The sequence below is a fragment of the Copadichromis virginalis genome, linkage group LG9 (assembly GCF_057382275.1).
Source record: "Copadichromis virginalis isolate Kocher_CV1m ecotype Utaka linkage group LG9, C_Virginalis_male_GT1.1, whole genome shotgun sequence".
Taxonomy (NCBI): Eukaryota; Metazoa; Chordata; class Actinopteri; order Cichliformes; family Cichlidae; genus Copadichromis; species Copadichromis virginalis.
In genome coordinates this window covers 29,565,090-29,588,007 of record NC_140626.1, presented here as the reverse complement: position 1 = coordinate 29,588,007, position 22,918 = coordinate 29,565,090, and the positions used below count along the sequence as shown (strand labels likewise).

The window sequence follows — 22,918 nt, the reverse complement described above, 5'->3', positions numbered from 1 at the left end:
TGTACCAATTCTGCTTTCTTATTACGTCTATGTTGATCCATCCCTCTAATTTGTAATTAAAGAATCTCTTCAGAATCAGGCATAAATTTTTGTTTTTTTGTTACTTTTGGTGATTGGAAAAACCTTCCCTTTAACTATTTACCCTATCTCTCTGTTGGTTCTGAAGTTTAAATTTAGACAAGCTTTATTGGCTTCCTAGGTCTGAGCGTGAGGTAGATAGGATGAAGTCAAGGCTTCTGGGCCTGTCAGTCAAAGTCTGGTCGATGCAGAGGCTTCGGATATCAATAGGAGATGCTATCCTTACTCATGGGCTCACCTTGAATGCAGTGGACCATGACTACAGTTTCTGTTGCTGCCTCCTCTGAAATGGCTGAGGGGAGAAGCAACTGCTGAAGACAGCTGTATCCAAAAAGTTTCCATTTGGACAAATCTTCTCAGATTATTATAATTAGTACTTCTCAGTACTTCCATTAGTCACCATCTAATCCGCTTCCTCTCTATGAAAAACTGCACATGGTTGCTTCTCTCAGCTATGACGCATATCACAATGCATGTTTCTGTGAATTGCATTGAACATGAAAACAATATGCTTACATATATTCCGCTACATACGCAAGCGCTCATTTCCAGAAGTCAGTTTGGTAATGAGAATAAAAGCTATGAGAAATGCAGCAGAGAATAACTGCATGTGTACAGAAGTGACTGACTGACTTTTCCACTGTTGCAAGGTTATGTTAAAAACAGCCCAACAATGTTGAATTATACTGCTGTACTCACAAATACAGTTCATCATTTCCTGTTACTTGAAGGCATAAAATATTTTCTGTTGTCAACGTCTAAATCCCCAAGCTCCAAATGCTGCTGTTATTCAAGAAATTTCAATGCAGCCTTTTCACTGTGAAATTCTCTGGTGGTAATGAAATCTCCAGTATTGGCAGTGGCAGTTTACCCACAATACATGATTTTACCTTGTGCTGCCAAAGGTCTTCAGCAAACCTACCGCTGAAATGAAGGTTCGATGACTCGATGGTTAAGTCAGCAATTGCTAGCTTGCTGTCTGAAAACGTTACCCCAAAGCACTATTTTATTTTATGTTATTTTATTTATTTATTTACCGTTTTTCTCATTCACAGATTTTTATAGACACAACAGCCATGCAATTTGTCATCTCTGGCATTGCTCATCACCAGGTTGTGACCCAGCAGCTAACTAATTCGCAGTGAGCTGCACAAATGAAGGCTGTTTAATAAAACATCACCACTTGAGGCCTAACAGGTCTCATTCTTCCCTTACAAGTCACATTCTCATTTATTCATGAATTCATGCAATCATCTCCTCTCTCCCCCAAACCACCAGGCTCCTAGGAAACTGTCTGTCAAATGTCTAAAGGGACCTAGTCAGAGAGGGATGGGGTATAAGGACAAGGAACGAGAAAAGAAAAAAAGCGCAGCCACATGCACTCACAGGCACACAAGCTTGAAGCATGATGTCACTGTCTGTTGGTCACTTGATGTTATACCCATAAGGACATTGAGTTTAGTGAAGCATTACATATCTATGTTTCTAGAGCAGACAAGTCTGTGTAAGTGTGGTTGCTGGTGTGTCGATGTGTGTGTGTCAGCCTTAAATTTGCAGAATATTGGACAGTGGCCGGTACAATGTCCTTGCCCCAGAAAAAAACTGATCAGTGCATCCTTTTACGTGTCTCCTTTTAATCAGTGTTTTTGTCCATTCGCGCCTGCACAAAAATCAACATGTCGCTTCCTGAGCATGTATTGTGTCTCAATGTGTGTTTGTTTAGATGTATTGGCCCGAGCAGATAAAGAAAGGCTTGCTGAGTGCTGCTTCTTGTCAGCTCATCAAAGACAACACTGTTTTAACCTGATTGCAATCATACACTGAAAACACTTACCACATGAGAAACAGACCGACGCGGGAAAAAGAAGCAGAGAGAAATACAGAAGATGTTTGACAGCATTCAGCTTTATAAGTCAAGTGTTTTGCTGAATGTGTGTCTTCACTCTGAGGTGGCAACAGAGTGTGTGCATGCTTGCATATGTTTGAGCTTATTGCCTTATTTTATTTTTTTTACTTTGATTTGAGAAGAGCCTGTGTGAATAGCAGGATTAAGTGGAAAGACAGAAAGTTGAGATGTGAAACAAGAGGCTGATTAGTGAAAGTGAAGGCAAATGTTACCACACTCACACTCACATGCCTTAGTACAAGCTCTTGATTGCTGCCAAGCAGCATACAAGGTCATTGTGTTATTATCACCCTCCTTCTCTTGTCCTCTCAAGCTTGCTTCCTCTCATTCTCTCTTGCCCTCTCTCACACACACAAACTCTTCTCTGAAATTCCCAATTGCATCTCCCCGTCTCTACTTTTAGCTTTCTTCTTGTATAAACTTATATATAGTCTTATGCATATTCCATCTAATCATTTGCTTTCTGCAGTGGTCTATTAAGTCTAAATTATTAAATATTAATTATTTGGGTTTAACAGCTATGCATTTGTAATTAAGAATTAACCCACTGGCTAAGTAACACTGGCATTTGCTTTCTCACTGCCCTTCCTTGTCTATTCACTGGCCTCATTTTCTTCCAATCCCTTTCCCTGAGATTGACATTATGACCGTATGTAGTAGAGTATAGTGTAAGGCTTCAAGACTGGCATTGCTTTGGGGAATGCAAAGCTGGCTGCTACTTAACATCCATTGCCTCCACAAATGTTTCAGTCAAGTGAGGCTTTATTCATATTTGTCCACAGATCACAGTTTATTTTTCTAGCCCTTTATTATCTTTATTTTCAGTACCTTTATATTTATTTTTAAAGTGCATTTTTCGTTTCAGTTCTCATGCTCGAAAGAAGTTGAACAAATTTTGTATACTTTGGGATTTTATTGTGTATATTTATTTTAAATATGCTTTATTAATTAATTGTTTGCTCCCCAACACATAATAAGTGAGGTCCAGGTTTAACTACAGAGATTTTCCACACTTGCTAGCATTTAAGAAAACAGATGCAGTCTTTATCTTTGGATTTTGCACTCAGAATTACTGAATGAACAGGACACCTTTAAGCTCACTGACAGTTTCTATGAACTGTGGGGCGCAGCATATTGTGATTTGTGCCCATATTTTAATTGTTTGCTAACTGTGCAAATGAACGACATCTGTCATTGGGACATGCAACATCTGGAGTCTGACACGAAATACACGAGAGATGATGACCTATAGCACCACAGCTTTTTATAGTTTCTTGTAGCTTTAAAGGAGGTTGTCTCCTCTTGTTGCAATCTGTTCCAATTTCTTGGCAGTCTCTCAGCTCCTTAATCCACCAGTGCTACTGATATATCTATATTTTCTTATTTTATTTATGCCTGTCACTCTGGTTCCTATATTTTTACTTTATTGTTTTTTGCTATGTAAGAAAGTTCAATGAAAGCCACAGAAACTAACTAACATATCTAGAATGTGACAGTGCTAATGTAGCCTGTGTGTGTATGAGCACACGTGTGTGTTTGATAGGTATGAGTGTGTCACAGCTGACCAACAGGGCTACTGCTGTCACCGGTCTGTGAAAAGGCATCTGGTATCCCATCTGACAGGAAGCAAAAGAAAAAAAGTGTATTTGTGTGTATGTGTGTTTGTGTGTGTTGTATACCCATGTGTCTTTGTAGGCGATTTAGTATATCATGGATACATAAAAACATAAAAACTTGTTTTTCAGCCAGGTTATTTATATGACCATGCAGCTGTGTTTGCTGGCTTTATGTTTATGCATTGCTGTAAAATTAATTTGGCAATAAGTTTGTGTGCGTTTTGTGATAAATAATGCCAGTTGGAGTCAGATTCAAAAATAAAAGTGTGGGTGGCTTACTCAAAAGTGATAAATATAGGGAGGTGCTATTGTTAGCATTTCCAGTCCTGAAATATGTCCTCGCATGCTCTGAAAAGGTGTGTCTGAGATCAGTGTCATTCTGCTCAAGGTTAAAAAACAGTTTTAGGCTGTTTTTATTTCTTAAAGTAATTTGCTGCCCTGACTCCCAAAATGTAGCCAAATGTATTTCACATGTACATTTCAGAACAGTGAATGGAACCAAGCACATTTTTATTAGGTTTTGGAGAGAATTGTAGCACAGCAGTTAATGAGGTATGTAAGATCAAATAATTGTTAATCGTTTTTGTTTTGTTTTTTTTACAGAAGAGCTTAAAACTTCATTTGAAAATGAAGCGGTTGGATAAATATTTTTAGCTCTAAAGATGTATTTGATTTATGAAAGTATGAGGTTTTATTTACAAAGTTTGTAAATGTAATTTAGTCGATAAAACTTTGCAGAAAACTAAATCAACAATCAGCGTTCTTGGTGGTTTATATATTAGTGTCGTACTATTATCTAGTCAGTGTAAGTCTACATTGGCAATGACAGTTTCCACAATCCTTCATTATGATGGTGATGATGATGAAGATGATAAGCAAACAGCATCTTTAACAGTAGGCTGCTTAGATCATACCAATGTAAAAGATTATACAAAATAAATTTTGGTGCAATGTGTGTACCACACATGAAATATGGATAATGGTGGACGATTTAGGTCAGGACATTATCCAAAGCTTGCAATCACATGTAGCACACAGCAGGAGGTAGTCTGCTTAAGATTCATTCTTGCTACAAGAAGGGTTCTGCTTGGTTTAGGCAACGGTGCTGCCTGTGTGGTGCATGCACTGCCGGCTGTGAATTCACTGAACTATTACCAACACTGTTTTAGTGGCAGATTGGCTCAATCAGACATCACACAGACATTGTACTGGGGAGTTTAGTAGGTTAAAGACTAGTTTATGTCTGATTCATCTGCATTTAACATTTGTGTTTCTAACACGCACCTCTAATGTCTAAAGTTCAGAGAACAGTTCCCCTTTAACTGGACTAAAACCTAATACTTAAGGAGACTCGCGGTAGGCACCCTCATGCCTCAGCCAATTAGAATGAGAGGAAAATGGAGAATAAAAAGAGAAGCACTGAGAAAGAACAAATGTAAATGCTGAGAATATTGGTGAGCCAGTAACTGACCCGATCAGTTACATACAGAAACGTGCAGACAGAAACTAAGGATATAATAGTTATAGTAGCTACTTTGAAAAAGTTACTTACAGAACTGTCTAAACATAAATATGATAATGTTTCTTATTTTCTGAACACATTCATATGCAGGTGTGCTTTGGAACCTGTCATCATGTGATGCACTGAAGATGCCAATCATCCAGGATGCCTTGGCCGTTCTGACCAATAGTGTCATCATACCCCACTCTAACTGGGACTCCTCCCCAAATCACCATGATGACCGCAAGCTCCACATCCATACATCCCAGGTGCTGCGCAATGCTACAGGCTGTCTCAGGTAAGCAACAGGCACTTAAAATCTTGTCTCAGGTGTTGTTTTCTTCTTCTTTTATATATCACATTATCATTTTATTCAGTTCTGTTCGGTTTTGTTTGTATTGCACCAGTTCACAACAGTCACCTCAAGGTGTGTGTGTGTGTGTGTGTTTATACATCTACTGACAAATGGTTTTTTGCAGAAAAATCAAAGTTTCTTAATCTTCACCACTGTGCGATTATAGGCACAACTTCAAACAGTATATGCATATTTTGTTCTTTTTTGTTGCTCCCTTTCACGTTCATTCACTGAAGCACATTTGCACCAATTTGTGTTGGTCACCATAGAAACAACTCCTCCACTTGCTGGGATCCTTTGTGTGTTGACTTTCGTTTTGGTGCATTGTGCCTCTAAATTGTTTCTTTGTACAGTTTGAAATCACGGAGGACAACTTACAGCTTTCATGATTACTGTGTTTATGTGCATCTCAGTATGAGAAAATAGGTTTCTATTATATTTCAGTGTGTACTCGTTAACGCCCATCCTCGTGTTAGTAAAGCCTACACTTTATGCTCTACTTTGTGCTCTACTTGTGTCAGAGCAGTTACTGTAGTCTTAATTGAATATGGTGAGTTAAGCATTAAGTTAACTCGCATGAAATTTGCTCCTTGTTGATCTATTTGATCTAAACATCTGTTAAGAGCCTGGCATGCAGACATGATAGTGAATATTTTTTGATCACATAATTCTTTTCTTAGATCTGCTAATCTGGCATGAAAGAGTAAAAAGTCAGGCTGATGATGAAAAAGAGCTGCAGGTAATCGTAGTAAGTAGTACAGTAAAACACTGTAAAATGCTGTAGAAGATTTGTTATTTTGGACCACATATGTATTCATATTGAATACGTGTTAAAGAAAAAAGTCAATACTGGTCTGATCTTTAAAATTAGTCATGAGACTGAAATTTTGATGTGTAACTATTTGATCACTTGCGTGCTGCTAGCACAGAAAGTTTGTCATTTGTTTCTGATCATATTTGTTGATTTGTGTACATACTCTCACACCAACCCCACAGAGGCCTGCGATGTTTGAAAAAAAAAGTCTCCACTTGGCCAGCTCTCTTTGAGCTATGTGGGCGATCGTGGCTCAAGAGTTGGGAGTTCGCCTTGTAATCGGAAGGTTGCCGGTTTGAGCCCCGGCTCGGACAGTCTCGGTCGTTGTGTCCTTGGGCAAGACACTTCACCTACCGCCTACTGGCCGATGGCGCGATATGGCAGCCTCGCTTCTGTCAGCTGTGGCTACAACTGTAGCTGCCTCCACCAGTGTATGAATGAGTGGGTGGATGACTGGGTGTGTAAAGTGCTTTGGGGTCCCTAGGGGGGGGACTAGTAAAAGTGCTATACAAATACAGGCCATTTACCATTTATGTGCTCAATGAACCACCAGTGGATTAAACCCTCACCCCAACATTTTTGAAGATTCTTGAGCTATTTCAAATGGTTATCTTCCACTATTGCAGCTATTGGATGTATTTAAAAATGCATTAGGTAACCAAGCTAGAAAAGATCCTCCAACCACCTCGTTGCCACAGCTTTACACACCAACCTCAATAAAGGAAGTGTGGAACCATTCACACTCAAGGTCCCCTCCTCCTTTGGAATGGACTGGAATGGCTTTTCTAGTCTCACTTAGCAGTTTAGACTCTCAACACTTCAAGCCACTTTTTTTTCCCGTATAGTCATACAGTTAAATACTTTACCTTCTATACATTCACACCTATTGCCAATTTAGAATCACCGTTTAACCTAACATGCAAGTATCTGGACTGTGGAAGAAAGCTGTGGTACCTAGTTGTACCTCATGCAGGCACAGGGCCCAGAGACCACAAAAAAAAAGGACTTTCTTGCTGTGAGGTGACAGGGTTGTCGATTGCTGTTGAAGTTCTGACTGAGGTACAAATTGATGATCTCCCACAAGAAGTGGGGGCCAGACACTTCCAGTACAGCCTCACTAAATGTATAGGTATGCCAGGCCTGATCATTTATGGTCGTCATTTGATAACTCGGCCCGTGTCTATGACATATGTACATGATTGCAAAATGATGTAGGGTGGCCTAGCCAAGTGCACTTACAAACAACTTCATCTATATTCATGGTATTCCGTATGGACAAAGTGTGAATTGCACAAATGTCCAGTAACAGAAATCCTCAGTGTGTTCTGTTAACACACCCTCCAACTTTCTGTACCATTGCTCCATTTCCTCGCTGGGGACAGTGGAGCAACTCCAGACTGGAAAAGAGCCAGGCTGCTCTCCGGAATACAAATTATCCATTGAGTTGACCCCAGCTTTATCTAACCCGTATCTCTCAACCTCAAGCACTAGCTCGGCCCACTTTCACCACCAGAGAGGTGATGTTGCATGGCTAAATGTTATTAATATTAATGTTAACTAGTATGCATATCCACCTTTTTTATCCACCGATTAGGTTCTTACAGCTGCAGTACAAAAAACAAATATATAATATATTTAATAGGAAACCTAAATAATATGGGTGTGTATAGCTGTACTTGTATGGGTAAAGACTATATGATACCTAAGTGTGATCATGAAGTTATTCTTCTGTGTAATATTTGTCAATTTTGGTATCATTTGCAGTTATACAGTGCACCACAGACTAGTTTTATATCCTAAATGGGCTATGTATCCTGGGAGCAATACTTAAATTAGACGTATTAATTGACTTTTTTAAATGCTTCTTTTAAGGCCAAATGAGCTGAGGAGTTTTCATTTCATGCTAAGCACGCTATTCACCTACGGTTGACTATTTAGGAATGTTTGAGTAAAAACAGTGGTGAATCTAAAACATGAGCTCATCCAAAACACAGACAAACACATTTTCATCTTCAACATCTTTCTATGTTTGTTCCTATAGTTAATTGTAGGAACTTGGTTCTACAGAGAAATATGTTTGTGTGGGTTTTTGGATTTGTCCAACACAAGACTCAGATCCTTTCTGGTTCTTGGTTTGTTCTTTTAGCTGTTTGTTTGCCACAATAGAGATAGATTTCCTTAAAACTTTGATGACATGATGTAGATTTTCAGCAATTTTTCCTCACTAACTCACTAAACCATTTATAGAACTTGAGCGCATGTGTGTGTAGGTACCTAAAGATGCGGGGGAAGAAGACAAATGATGCTGTCACTGTGCTGTTCCACATTGTAAAGCTACAGATCAAATTGTAAAAGGTGCTAAAGGAGAGGGAGTACGAGAGGGCAGAAAAGGAAAAAGTTGGAAAAATTTGAACTGAGAGAATTTAGACATGGAGAACAATAAGAGAGAGACACTAACACATAGCAGTGAAGGTGTTTCTGCTTCTCTCCGGGGGCAGCTTTCTATCTCACCATCTTTTCAGAGGGTTAAAGTGACATAAGACCACAGTGTTCAGGTCCCAGTGTACCTGCAGCTCAATTTCAGACCTCTCACCCCTCTTATTATCTCCTTGATGTGTGTGTTTGTGTGGCTGTGTAGGTGCATGAGAGTCCATATTTCTATGTATACTTATTGGTGTTGCATGTACAGTATATGCTCAAGTGTGTATGTGTATGTAAATGCTAATTTGTTTCCACTATAAAGAAAAAAAACACACACACAGCTGTATTTCTGGTGTGCATGAATGTGTGCATTTCTGCATATTTGTTTTTGGCTCCATGCATGACGCCGCGTGTGCAATCAGACTAGCTGAGAGGATTCTTGGTCGCCTACACCAGAATTTTGCACACTATTTTAAAGCTCTTTTTGCAATTATTACTTTTGGCAATCAGTGTGTGAAAAAGTATGCTTGTTGTAATCAATCAGACTGTCCACTTTGGCAAATCCTTCACAGCCCAGCACTGTTTTCCATCTTGTTACGGTGTTATCAAGCCAGACACAAGGTCTTCTCCTCCGTTCAGAGGCTGTTTAACTCCCTTCAGGTTGCTGGTTTGTAGCCAAGCAAGAAAAGAAAACAACTACCTGGTGCCTTACACACACCCTTTGTATGCGTTTGCATGTTTTTGTTCTATTCGTGAATGCTTTCAGCTCGTTTCCATTCAGACACCCACAGATGTGCGTAGAGGAAAGGACTGATTTTTGGTTGATCGAGAATTAAATGCGTGGTCACGAAAGAGTTTGTTTCCATATTTATTTTATGGGTATTAATAGGTTTGTTTGCATGTGTTCCATCTGGTGATGAACCCTCTGCTGCCTGTGCCCTCAATGACACACATACACACATGGACAGACATTTATGCAGAGCCACCACACACCAGCTGTTTGAGACAAAGTCACTCAGTAGTCATTTGTTCCTTGAGCAACATTAGAAGACCATCTGTCTTCGGATTCACTCGTGTCCATGTAAATCCCATGAATGTTGCACCAATTTTATAACAACTAAAAAGAAAAGAAAAGGGATTCGTGTTACGATCAGTGACTATCAGATTGTTTGCCGAGGTACGCTGTTGCACCCTGTAGTAGAAAATCAATGTCAAATTAAAAATGTATAAGTGTCCTTGTGTTTTTAAAATAGTGCAATTGGTGGAAAACATGTCCAACTGGCAATATTTTAATAGTTGTCAAACCAGCGTCTGCAGACAGCAGGAAGCTTGTTAGTGAAATTTTTCTCACGTACACATGGATGCTACTTTTTCAGAAAATAATAATGAATTGTTTAGCGTTGTATATAAGCTAATCAACACTTTTAATGGTGGCTATATGCACACACTGACAAACTAGAGCAATATTATATTCAAATTCTGTATTTTAATTTTGTAGAAAATCGACTGCCTAGTGCTTTAAAGATAAAGCTGTGTGACAGGGTGTTAAAAAACTGCATGCCGACCAGTAAACAGTGTGCATAAGTTAACTGTAAGTTGTTTTACCCAGTTGGCTGTGGAAATATGTGTTGTATTTTTATGCCTTTATTAGACACCAACAGCAGAAACCAGGAACTTAACAGTTTATGAATTTCTTATATATTTCTTGTTGAGTTGTAATAGAAACATTTATTTATACTCGAGTCTTTTGCTCTAATACCCTAAATGTTTTTGTGAAGTTGGACCCTTTACACACGTACAAGACACGGGCGTGGTGACAGCATTTCTTTATTTTGACCTCTGGTTTTACTGTGGTTTTACAATGGGACACAGACACTCGTGCTCCGCTGTCACGGCCGCTCTCCTTCACTCCGACTGTCACTATGAACATATAAAGAGTCACAATCACATTCACACCCACGCCACAGTTTTCTTTGGATTTTGAAGGATTTCTGGGATCTGGGATCTACGGTTAATTAGGTGTGCTTGGTACATCTTCTATTTGATCCCCTTTAATTAACTGTCATGAACGTAATTCATTGTTTTCTTTTTCAGTTTATTCATTCCCTTGTTTTTGTTGGAATTTGATAAAAAATAAAAATATATGCATGCCTTTCTCTGCTTTTACTATTTTGACATTCAATCTTTTTTTCTTTATTTGTTTTTCTAAATTTGATTCCCAGAAATCATATTAATATGTCAAAACTTCTCTGCGTGATTCTCCCCACAAAAACTGTTTACTGGAAGGAAGAGAGAACTGATTGAACTTTACCATTTAATGGAAATGTTGCCGTAACTAGAACCAGCAAACAATGAGTTTTTCCAAATATTTTGAGCTGCAGTGGTCAAATGTCGTGCTTGTTTGGCACTGCCACTAAACGAACTACGCTGTTACTTCACTGCAGCTAACAGTTTGAATGGGATGCTTAATCAAGTTCTGTGTCTTTTTGCTCAGTAGGTAATTATTTAATGATGCAGGCTAATGAGTTAGGCTAAATTAATGAGGAGTGACATCAGATAGGATGAACTGTAAACCTGTAATGGACTCACTAAATAGTAGAGATTACTGGTTAAATTTAAGCAGACACACACACACACACACACACACACACACACACACGTAATAGAAAACCTTTTCTTTCACTTTAGTGTTTTCTGAAGCTCATGCAAAGGGTTTTACCGTTTGTAATGCACATGTACATATATTATGTTACCAGCATCCCTATGAAACTGGTTAAAACAAACAAGTTGGTTTAAATCTAATCTATCAAACTATTATTTAATAAAATGCTTTTTTTCTGCTGAAGAAATTCTGACCTCACTGTTGTCTCACTAAATTATATCTAAGAAGAGGTGTGTTGCAGAATGGTGCAATAGGTCATGCTTCATTACCACTAGATTAACAGGCACATGTGCACATAACACAAATGCAGAGAGTTACACACAAACTACACACATACTTGAACCCATCCATGTGCAAAGGCCTTTAAATAGCAGACATACAAATGCTATTAAGCAAAGTATATAGGAGATAACCGTATACTTATAAAAATGACAGTCTGGTCTGATCATCTTAGTATTTCATAAACTACAAAAATGTGGGAAACTTCTTTTTTATGGTCTAGCCTTTAAGAGCTTCTTTTTTCACTCAGCTGCGCACAGCTGTAAACATGGCAAGGTAAATATGGAATGATGTTGGCAGTGTACCCAGAAGAAACTGAAATGTGAAGAGTAACATTTGCTTTATTTTCCTGGAAATCGTTAGTTAGCGCTTCCTTCCTGACGACCTCTTGAACATCATGAAAAATGTGTCATTTATAATTGCAAAGCCAAAATATTGTATAGTTGAGGGTCCATCATTAGATGCTACTGGCTTAAGGATGAGGGAGTGTGACGGGCTTATGAAAACGTGTGATCGCATATCATTGCTTGCTTAAGCATCTACCTTTGTATTATATATGTATGCAGGCTAAAAACCTAATATTATAAAAGCTCTCAATAAAACATTCATGTTGCATTGCTAAGTGTCGTCTCTTCCACTCATGACGAGGCATCATATAAAAGAACATGATGCAAATCTCTGTAGAAGTCGACATATTCAAGGCTAAAGCCGGTGTTAAAGCAGTAAATAATTCACCCTCCCTCTTTCTCACCCACCTTCCGCCTGTCTTTGCTGCTTAAACATTAGTCAAGGTGAAGTGTTTTCACTGTTATGTTGTTTTATATCAACTTGACAGAGAATAGTTCTCCGTTAAGCGGCATTTCCATCGTGTGCTTGTTTGCCCATTAGCATTCAAAGAGGGTGAAAATGACTTGACCTTCTCTTGGAAGCAGGGAGCCGTGAACGTAAAGTTTTAATTGAGTTCTTGTGTCTTTCCCTTTCTTTTCTCCTTTTCTCATCAGTGCAATATTTGAAAGATCTCATTCCCTAGACTAGTGATCTCTTTATTATGGCACTATGATAGATGAACTTGAAGAAGTTCAAACTATACAAAGGTATTGTCTCATTTCATTTCTGACATTTCAGATTTAAAAGAATGATATTTAAACTGGTGTCACCACTCTTTAATGTTTGTTTTGTTTGTTTTTCGTCTCGCTCCTTCACCAGTTGTCTGAGCCCACATAGTACATCCTCTATAAAGTGCTATATAGTTACAGAAAATGTGTGACCTGTTACCTTGCACAAGTGTATGTAACTGGTGGCGTTCACACTCTTTAATCTTTGAAGGACTTCCACAAAAGGTTTTTTTGAGTTGAGTTGTAGTTTCTGGGTTTGCCTATCAAATCTGCATCTAACTCTTTGGGTACTTGGGGCGATCGTGGCTCAAGAGTTGGCAGTTGGTCTTGTAATCAGAAGGTTGCCGGTTTGACCCCTGACTCGGACAGTCTCGGTCGTTGTGTCCTTGGGCAAGACACTTCACCCGTTGCCTGCTGGTGGTGGTCAGAGCCCGGTGGCCTCTGTCAGTGCGCCCCAGGGTGGCTGTGGGTACAATGTAGCTTGCCATCACCAGTGTGTGAATGGGTGGATGACTGAACGTGTAAAGCACTTTGGAGTCCTTAGGGACTAAGTAAAGCACTATACAAATACAGGTCATTTTACTTAATAGCACATTCTTTTTTGTTGATTAGCTGTGGCTGGAAAACTGTGCAGGTGCATTAAAGGTGCTTTAAATATTCCATAGCTTTTCTTTTAGAGTCATTTCTGGGTCTGTTTGCAAGTGTGCTTTCCTTGTGTGAAGATTAGATTTCAGTGAAACTTAGACTTCCAGATGGCCTTGCATTATCTTAAATTACTTAAATATTTGATCTAGAATTCATAACTGAATCCATGACAACAAGCTGCCTGGTCCCTGAGATATTGAATCAAGCCCAAATCATGTTCCACAGTGGCAATGAGCACGGTCTCCTTAAAAGCTGAATTTGGTATTTGATTTTTGAATTTAGTCTGCACTAAATTGTGCGTCTGCTCTTACTGTGACCAGAAAACTTTTGACCAGGGTGAGTCATTCTAGTGGATCTGGTCTTCATTCGCAAAACGTATTTCCTTTTCTATTTTGAACAGCCAAGGCTTTTTGCTGGGACACCTGCCATGTGGATCATCTTTGTACTATGTCTATATAACTGTTTAAACATAAACCTTGACAGCAGCGGTTACAAGGGGTTGTTGCACATCCTCTTGTTAAATTTATGTGTTTGGCCAGATCTTTTCTTGAATAAAATACCTCTTTTTCTCTGCAGGTCAACACATAATAATAGTAAAGTCAATAGTAAAGAGAACACCAAACCGTAAATGTTTTAAAAGCACTATTTTGATCTGTCATACTCATTTTCCAAACACAGATATTGAGTGTGAAACTACTATAGATTTGGTGGCTTTGAATGTATGTAGATGTGTTGATTTATCATGTAACTGAGCTGCTTTGTAACAACCAGTAAATACATATAGTGAAGAAACACAGAAGCCAATATTCAAATGGTTTCATTGTAACAGCTCTTCACCTGCATCTTAAGGACAAGGGTCACTCCTGCAAGGATGCCAATGTTGACATTTTGGACAGAGAAGAAAGATGGTTTGAAAGAGGAGTGAAAGAAGACATCTATATCCACTGTGAACGACCAACTGTCTGCCATCTATAATCCAGTTTTGAGATCCCCACTTACATCCTGGGCCTTCTGACCTCATTAAGGCTACGTCCACACTAATGCGTTTTTGTTTAAAAGTGCATCGTTTTCTCTCCGTTTTAGCCTCCCTTCCACACTGAGACGGCGTTTTCACTCATGGAAAATGCAGCGTTTTCAAAACGCTCTCGAAAATGCATACATTTGAAAACGGTGCTTTCGCGTCGCAGTGTGGACAGCAAAAACACTTTCTAAAACAATGACGCATATTAGTCATATGATGCAGTCATGTGACCAATTAAACTAAGATAGCGGAGGGCATTATACAGCAGTTGTTTTGTTTGCTCTCAATTTTGACAGCCCTATTAAAGATTAATATCAGTCTGTACAAGCTCCAGATAGCTTTTCTTCAAATTCTTTAACTCTCACTCGCTTTTGCAACTTTGTACTTTTGTGTTACTCGCAGCAACAACTCCACCTCATTAGTTAGTCTATTTAAAAAACTCTGTGCTTTTCCTCGACATTTTGCCGCGACTTTTGAAAGAGCTGGAAAGTAAATAAGCGGCAGACAGAAATTCGTTTCACGCATGCGCAGTAGTGGAACGTAAGCATTTTCGGACGTTTCAATGTGGACGAGCAACTCTGTGAAAACAACTGAAAACTCTAGTGTGGACGCGAAGCGTTTTCAGAAGAAAACGCCGTTTTCAAATCTAACCAGGCTAGTGTGGACGTAGCCTAAATCACATGATATGATGGGGCTAGGTTTTACAGTGGGTTCACCCAAAACCTTGGCTGATTGTGACCTTTTTCACACCTTGGCTTGTGTGATTAGACAGAGGATCAATAGGGGGTCCATGACACTCCCATAGGGCTCTATGGGAGTTGCTCTTAGAACTGAAGAGTCCAGACGCTTTTCTTTCAAAGCTCTTTAGACTACTATGGCCTGGATGACTGAGAACCTTCACAGACAAAAATAGAAGTAGAAAGTAGAAATCGATGTTTGTCTCATACGTTGTCACTGACAGACAGCTACACACATGCTAAACCGATTGTGACTCTAACACTATTTGTCAGCATTGGTAACTTTTTTCTGTTAGTGTATAGCTGAAGGCCTGAAATGATATGGAGTATGTGTTATTAATAGAAGTTTATTATACTGAATTTACATAAATTATACTTCATAATTAATCTGCCTGCACTGCAGTGACTCACTGCAATGTAATTGTTGTGCAGTTTGGTCTGTGGCTAATAATGAGTCACCTAAAATCAGTTTCTTTTTCATTATGTTCTTGTGTCTGTCTTTGTGTTGTTGTTGTTTTTGCATGTTGTTTCTCTGCTTTTCTAAATCTGATTTTATCTTGAGTGCCAAAATGTGGGACATTTGCTAGATTGTGTCAAAGTTTCGTGATGTGCTGTTTTTTTTGTTTTTTTTTTAGTGTGAACTGAGCATTAAAGTGATTATTTCAGGCAAGTATAATATAAATTTTAGCTCATGCTGCTCACCTCAGTTTCATTTTCTATTTTATTAATGCAGACAAATGAGTCACTGTCTCGTACAAAGTGTTTCTGTATCACAGGCAGTTCCTTGATGAAACCCAAACAAATCCAGCCCAACGCCCACCTGAACTTCCAGTTCAATCAAAATTCAATTCATTATTTCTGTGCATCATATTGGCAAAGCTGCTAATAATATACTGAACAATATTGTCAAATTATCAAAGCAGCGTTGGTGTGATTGTTGGCTGTGAAGTTCAGCCACCAACTGTCTGACTAAAGTGGCTCTTTTTTCCCTTTCCCGTATTTTGGACTCAAGTCAAGTGCTTTAAATTGAAGTGAGCCTTCAGGGCATAGATTGAGATGTAGCCAGAATTTTAATGCTCCTTTTTCAATTGTTTAGTTTAGGGAGAAGTGCCAGGTTCCCCAGTATCTGTTTCTCTCTCTCTCCCTCTGCCTCTACACAGCTCTTATTACCAGCTTTCTTTTTCTTTCATCTGTCATCCTGTCTCATCTTCCCTCCTCAATCAGCTCTCTTTCTTTCCCCGTGTATTTGGCAAACGCATAAGCACACTCTCCAACCAGTTGTTGTCATGTGTGTGTTGCAGGAACGTAAGCTCAGCAGGTGAGGAGGCGAGACGAAGGATGAGGGAGTGTGATGGGCTGACAGATGCTCTGCTCTACGTTATCCAGACCTCTCTGGGCAGCAATGAGATCGACAGCAAGGTGCGACTCTGAAAATCTTAGCTTGTGTTTGTAACTTAAATTGTTCATTTTCAGGCTAAATTACAAAGTGTCTCATATCCTCCTTTTATCACAGACAGGCACAAACTGCAGAAATCTTTTTAGCACACAGGAGGAAACAAAACAAATGACTGCACCTCTTTTCACTGCCAGTAGCCACAAGGAAGAAAAGTTTTAGTTTTCAACAAGTGTTCAGCTCATCAATATGAACTCTTTAGGGCAAATTAAAACGCCCAGATTCAAAGTATTGCAACATTTCTACCTGCCAGTTAAGCTCTGCCAGTAGTCAGAGTTGAGTAAGTTTAGGTTCACTTTGCATTTTTCTGTATGAGGCCATGTTCATGTTGGCGTGCAGTGTACGTATGTGTGTTCATGTGGCAGTACGTGTGGGCCAGTCAATACTACTGTACATAAACAGTGTTGTGGATGGCTGACTTCTCAAGGTCTCCCTGACTCCCAGCCTTTCTAAATAGCTATCCTTAATCACTGTTTAACTGCCCGCCCTTCTCCACTGTTTAACTGCAGTCACCAGAGGAGGACTGCTGCCACCACAGTAACAAAGACTGATTGGCAGAGAAACCACCAAGCGGTCGCTGTTGCAGTAGCGGTACACATTAGCCATGTGCTCATTTGGTACACTGTCTGCCTTTCCCTTTCTCACCTGCTCTGTGCAGACTATGTTTTCCTCCCTATCTGCTTGTTGAGTTGGAACAGTCTTGGCCTGCCATTGAAATGGCTGGCAGCAAAAGTTGTAAATGTCCTTTGTATTTGTGCATTTTTCACACATTTCAGAGCTTAAAATAAAGTTGAGTGCATGAGTGCAAACATTTACTTAGGGAAACTATAACTGTCAGGAATCGCTGTGCGGCAGGCAGGAGTTGGACCCAAAATGCAGGACTCAGACTCGGGGAGGTGAACTCAAAACACAGCTTTATTTGCTGGGAGAACAAACATACAAACTAGACTAAACTGGGAAACCATAAACTAAGAACACACAGGGAGATCCACACACAGCATGAGGGACGACGTCACGCCGAACAGAGGGAGACGCAGACAGAAATACACAGAGGGTAAACGAGGAAAGTGGGAACACACGGGGAACACAGGTGACACTGATAATCATAACGAGACAGGGCGGGGTGAACTGAACATGACATGTACGGGCGTGAGAGTCACAAAGTAAACAGGAAGTGCACAGAGGTTCAGACAGGAGGAGAGAGAGCACGGGGAAAAACACAGACATAACGGGCTGGGGAAACATGAAACAACCACAAAGGGAGACGAGGGCTCATAAATACACAGGGCACACAGGGGGGGGGAGAGAGAGCACGGGGAGAACTTGGACATAATGGGCAGGGGAAACATGGAATAAAACATAAGGAGAGACGAGGGCTCACAGATACACAGAGGGGCACACAGGGGGTAAAAGCCATGAAGGGAAAACACTTAGGGAACAACACAACAGGGCAACTCAGAAAACATGGCCTAAATAAGGAACAAAATACAAACATACAAGAAAACTAAGAACACTGGGCCAACATGGCCCAGGACCATGACAGTACCCCCCCCTCAAGGGCTGGCTCCCGACAGCCCAAACCCAAAAAAACAAAAACAGAAAACAACCCACCCAGGGCGGGAGGCGGGGGACCAGGACGGAGGGACCAGAACGGGAAACAAAAACAAACAACAGAAAACACAGGAGCACATGACTATAGTCCAAATAAGGTTCAGGGGGCCGACCCAGAGCCCACAGGCACAAGAGTTCACGGGCCACACGGTCGGGGGGCCGACCAGGCGGGTGGCACAGGTGACAGAGTTGGCCCGGAGGCCGGCCATGCGGAAGGCAGCGGCGATGGCGAAGGGGGGGACGACGACGGAGCAGTTCAGGGGGCCGACCGCGCGGAAGGCAGCAGCGGCGGCGGCGAAGGAGACGACGGAGCAGTTCAGGGGGCCGACCGCGCGGAAGGCAGCGGCGGCCCTCCAGTCTCAGGCATGCTGGCCATGGCCTGGTGGGCACAGGACCAGTCGAGGCAGGACCAGACGAGGCAGGACCAGACGGTGGCGATGCGGGGGCCGGACCAGACGAGGTTGCAGAGGCTGAGGCTGGACCAGGCGGAGCTGCAGAGGCTGAGGCTGGACCAGGCGGAGCACAGGCTGAAGCCGAAGCTGGGCCAGGCGGAGCAGCAGCAGAAGCCAAAGCTGGACCAGAACCAGAGGCTGAGACCGGACCAGGCGTAGCAGAAGCAGAGGCTGAGACCGGACCAGGCGTAGCAGAAGCACAGGCGGATGCAGCCGGACCAGGCGACGACGAGGCGGTCGCAGGTGGCGGCTGGACAGGCTCCTCGGGCCATCCAGCTGATGCGGCGTGAGGCTGAACGGGCCCCTCGGACCTTCCAGCGGAGACAGGAGGCTGAACGGGCCCCTCGGACCCTCCAGCGGAGACAGGAGGCTGAACGGGCCCCTCGGACCCTCCAGCTGACGAGGCGTGAGGCTGGACAGGCCCCTCGGACCCTCCAGCGGAGACAGGAGGCTGAACGGGCCCCTCGGACCCCCCAGCGGAGACAGGAGGCTGAACGGGCCCCTCGGACCCCCCAGCGGAGACAGGAGGCTGAACGGGCCCCTCGGACCCCCCAGCGGAGACGGGTGGCTGAACGGGCCCCTCGGACCCCCCAGCGGAGATGGGTGGCTGAACGGGCCCCTCGGACCCTCCAGCGGACGTGGCTTGAGGCCGGATGGGCTCCTCGGGCCCTCCAGCCGGAAGAGACGGCTGAAGCAGAAAGCAGTCCGAGGCGGAGAGAAAGCTCACGCCATTCCTAGCAGGCTGCTTCCCAGCCTGTACAGCTGACGTGGAAGGAAGCTGAACGGGCTCCTCGGGCCCTCCAGCTGACGTGGCTTGGTGCCGGACGGGCTCCTCGGGCCCCCCAGCTGACGAAGCAGAAGGCTGGACGGGCTCCTCGGGCCCCCCAGCAAAAACAGTTTCAGAACCAGCAGGCCCGGGGACCTCTGGAAAACACGGAACAGAACCAGCAGGCCCGGGGACCTCTGGAAAACGCAGAGCAGGACCAGCAGGCGCACGGGCCTCTGGCAGGGACAGAGCAGGACCAGCAGGCGCACGGGCCTCTGGCAGGGACAGAGCAGGACCAGCAGGCGCACGGGCCTCTGGCAGCGTTGATGCTGACTGGGGCTGAGCAACACATAGGTTAGGCTCAGGAGGCAACAGTTGGGTGCAGTCCTCGGCTGACTCCTTAGCCCCCAGGGGTCCAGAGTCAACTGCGGGTTGAAACTCGGACTCTGGGGAGGCCCTGGAGGTAGTAAATGTCTCTAATCGGGCCAGCTTTCGAGGGACGAAAACAGTCCTGTTGAGCATGTTTTCCTGCTTAATACGAGTGAGAAAAGTTGGCTGCTCAGCAGGAGACTGGGTTGAGAAAGACTGAAGTGACCGTTGTGGTGAGAATGAAACTAGTGAAGGAGCAGATGATTGAGCTGCAGGTAACGGAGTAGCTAACTGGGCAGCTGACTGAGCTGAGGGCAGCTGAACAGCGAGCTGGGCTGCTGAATGGGCTAACGGTTGAGGAGGTGTTTGTAGTGAGCGTGATGCAGGGGGTGGTATAGGCTCCCCTGAGCCTCTAGGGCTCGGTTTAACTAGCTGAACGAGTTCAGAAGAAACAGTTCTGCTTAGGCTTCTCTGCTCTAAGAGAACAGGGCAGAAACAGCCCGTTAAGTCCCCCTCCCCACTCTTGGGTTGCGAACCCACAGCGTCATTCATAGATTCAGCAGTACATGTCAAAACTGAATTCAAACTGTCCGGGGTTAACTCTGTATCGACAGAAGAGTTCTTAGCAGGCTCCAACAGAGGGTGCACAATCAGAGTTTTGCCCATGCATTCTGATTCTTCAGCGGAAAAAGCATCAACATAATTAGTCAGGGAGTCTTTTCTTTCTACGGGGCCGGGGTGAATGTCCATGGAACAAACCGCCTTCACCTCACTACTCTTAGCCGTGAGAAGAAAACAGTTCCCATTACTATTTGCAGGTGAAGCAATAGGGGTACAAGCAATAGGGGTACAGTCAACATCACTCACCATTGCCTGCTGTTCTGACGAGTGATTGGGCTCCGGTTGTAGTGAGGAATGACGGCGGTGGCGCCGCTTCCTCCTGGCGGCAGGGGCTGAGGCGACAGGAGAAACTGGTGACGATGGAGAAAAGACGTCCTCGTCCTGCGACCACATCGCCGCCAAGCAGGAGGCAGGTGAATTAAGCCCTGAGCGGCAAGAAGTGGAGCTCTGTGGCCGCGGTGCAGAAACGCCTTTCCCCTGTTGCAATTGCTGCTGTACGGCGGCCGACTCCGCGGAGAGCTCCTTGTGTTGCGGCCGATGCCGATGCGGCGGCTTCGGCGAAGAATACTGGGCGCGGACAAAGGCTGCAAGCTCCCGAGCCTGTAGCACCTCCTGGGCTTCATGCAGCTGGTCCATGAAGCCCATAAATCCCTTTAGTGTGCGCAAATGAGGATTCCCCTCCAGGATCGCTTCTATAGCGTTAATCCCAACTGCCATGGTCTTAGCGTCCTTAGTGAGGGAAACCCGCTCGATCAGGCGGTGGATGCGGGAGAGGTCATGTTCCCGGGATGAATCCGCTGGGTCCATGTTGTGGTGACGTCGTACTGTCAGGAATCGCTGTGCGGCAGGCAGGAGTTGGACCCAAAATGCAGGACTCAGACTCGGGGAGGTGAACTCAAAACACAGCTTTATTTGCTGGGAGAACAAACATACAAACTAGACTAAACTGGGAAACCATAAACTAAGAACACACAGGGAGATCCACACACAGCATGAGGGACGACGTCACGCCGAACAGAGGGAGACGCAGACAGAAATACACAGAGGGTAAACGAGGAAAGTGGGAACACACGGGGAACACAGGTGACACTGATAATCATAACGAGACAGGGCGGGGTGAACTGAACATGACATGTACGGGCGTGAGAGTCACAAAGTAAACAGGAAGTGCACAGAGGTTCAGACAGGAGGAGAGAGAGCACGGGGAAAAACACAGACATAACGGGCTGGGGAAACATGAAACAACCACAAAGGGAGACGAGGGCTCATAAATACACAGGGCACACAGGGGGGGGAAGAGAGAGCACGGGGAGAACTTGGACATAATGGGCAGGGGAAGCATGGAATAAAACATAAGGAGAGACGAGGGCTCACAGATACACAGAGGGGCACACAGGGGGTAAAAGCCATGAAGGGAAAACACTTAGGGAACAACACAACAGGGCAACTCAGAAAACATGGCCTAAATAAGGAACAAAATACAAACATACAAGAAAACTAAGAACACTGGGCCAACATGGCCCAGGACCATGACAATAACCCCTTTAAAACAGTATTATCCATTAAACACAACTGACTGTGCCTATTTTATCTGCAGCAGCTACAACCAAACATGTCTAGTACCTACAGTGGGTGAACTTGCTGTAGAGGAATTTTGGTTCACTTTTCTTTGCAGAATTGTTTAAATTACACGTCACACAGAGCTTCTTTCAAGCATGGACTGTAGAGTTAAATTCCTGCTAAGGCATTTAAATAAGATTCAACTTTAACCAGGCCATTTTAAAACCTCTGCTTTGGATTATTGTCTTGCTACATTGACCAAATTTCTCTCGAGCTTCAGATAATAGGCCGGTGACCTTACACGTTCATTTACATATTTATTCTCCAAAGAGTAGAATTTGCAGTTACATAATCAAGTTACTACTTCAGAGTATGTATTTTTAAACTTATAAATAATTTAATCACGATGCACTCTGTTTGCTCACGATGTCCTCGTGCTTTAATAAACCTTTTTTGAACATCTGCAAATATTTGGTGACAAACACAGATAATACAGTAAAGGGGGCGTGAGAATAAGCAGATATAGATATGGTTGTATGGGACTGTTGAAGTCAAAACTGTAAATTTACATTTTATAAACCATTAATAATGAGGAATTTCATCAAATATAAAAGATAATAATATGCAATTATGATCGATGCTGCACAGTAGGACCATGCATGTAACTGAAGAACCCACATATACAAAAAACATATTGTTGATTAAGGTATTGCTTCAAGGTGACTCTGTTATTGTGTTTGTATTGATGGGTGATCAGTGTCTCTTATTTACTAGAATAATATGAATGAAAGTGGATGAAATGAAAATAATTAATAAAGGTGCACAGTGTCTTTCCTAACCTGTCCCTGCTGCAACACTGTTGCCGGGGTAAATAACTGTGCCGTTCAGACAACACTGTAAGAGTAAGTCTTTTTCTTTAAGACCGGAACGATGTCA

General features: G+C 42.7%; 1 protein-coding gene across 1 annotated transcript in view; it reads left to right on the top strand.

Moving 5' to 3' along the window:
- ctnnd2a (catenin (cadherin-associated protein), delta 2a) overlaps positions 1 to 22,918 on the top strand; it is a 272,153-nt gene that overhangs the window by 197,715 nt on the left and 51,520 nt on the right. Inside the window, exons 15-16 of the mRNA XM_085468656.1 lie at positions 5,213 to 5,399; positions 16,452 to 16,569. Of these exons, the coding sequence (XP_085324782.1) occupies positions 5,213 to 5,399; positions 16,452 to 16,569 (305 nt within the window). The remainder of the gene's footprint in view (positions 1 to 5,212; positions 5,400 to 16,451; positions 16,570 to 22,918) is intronic.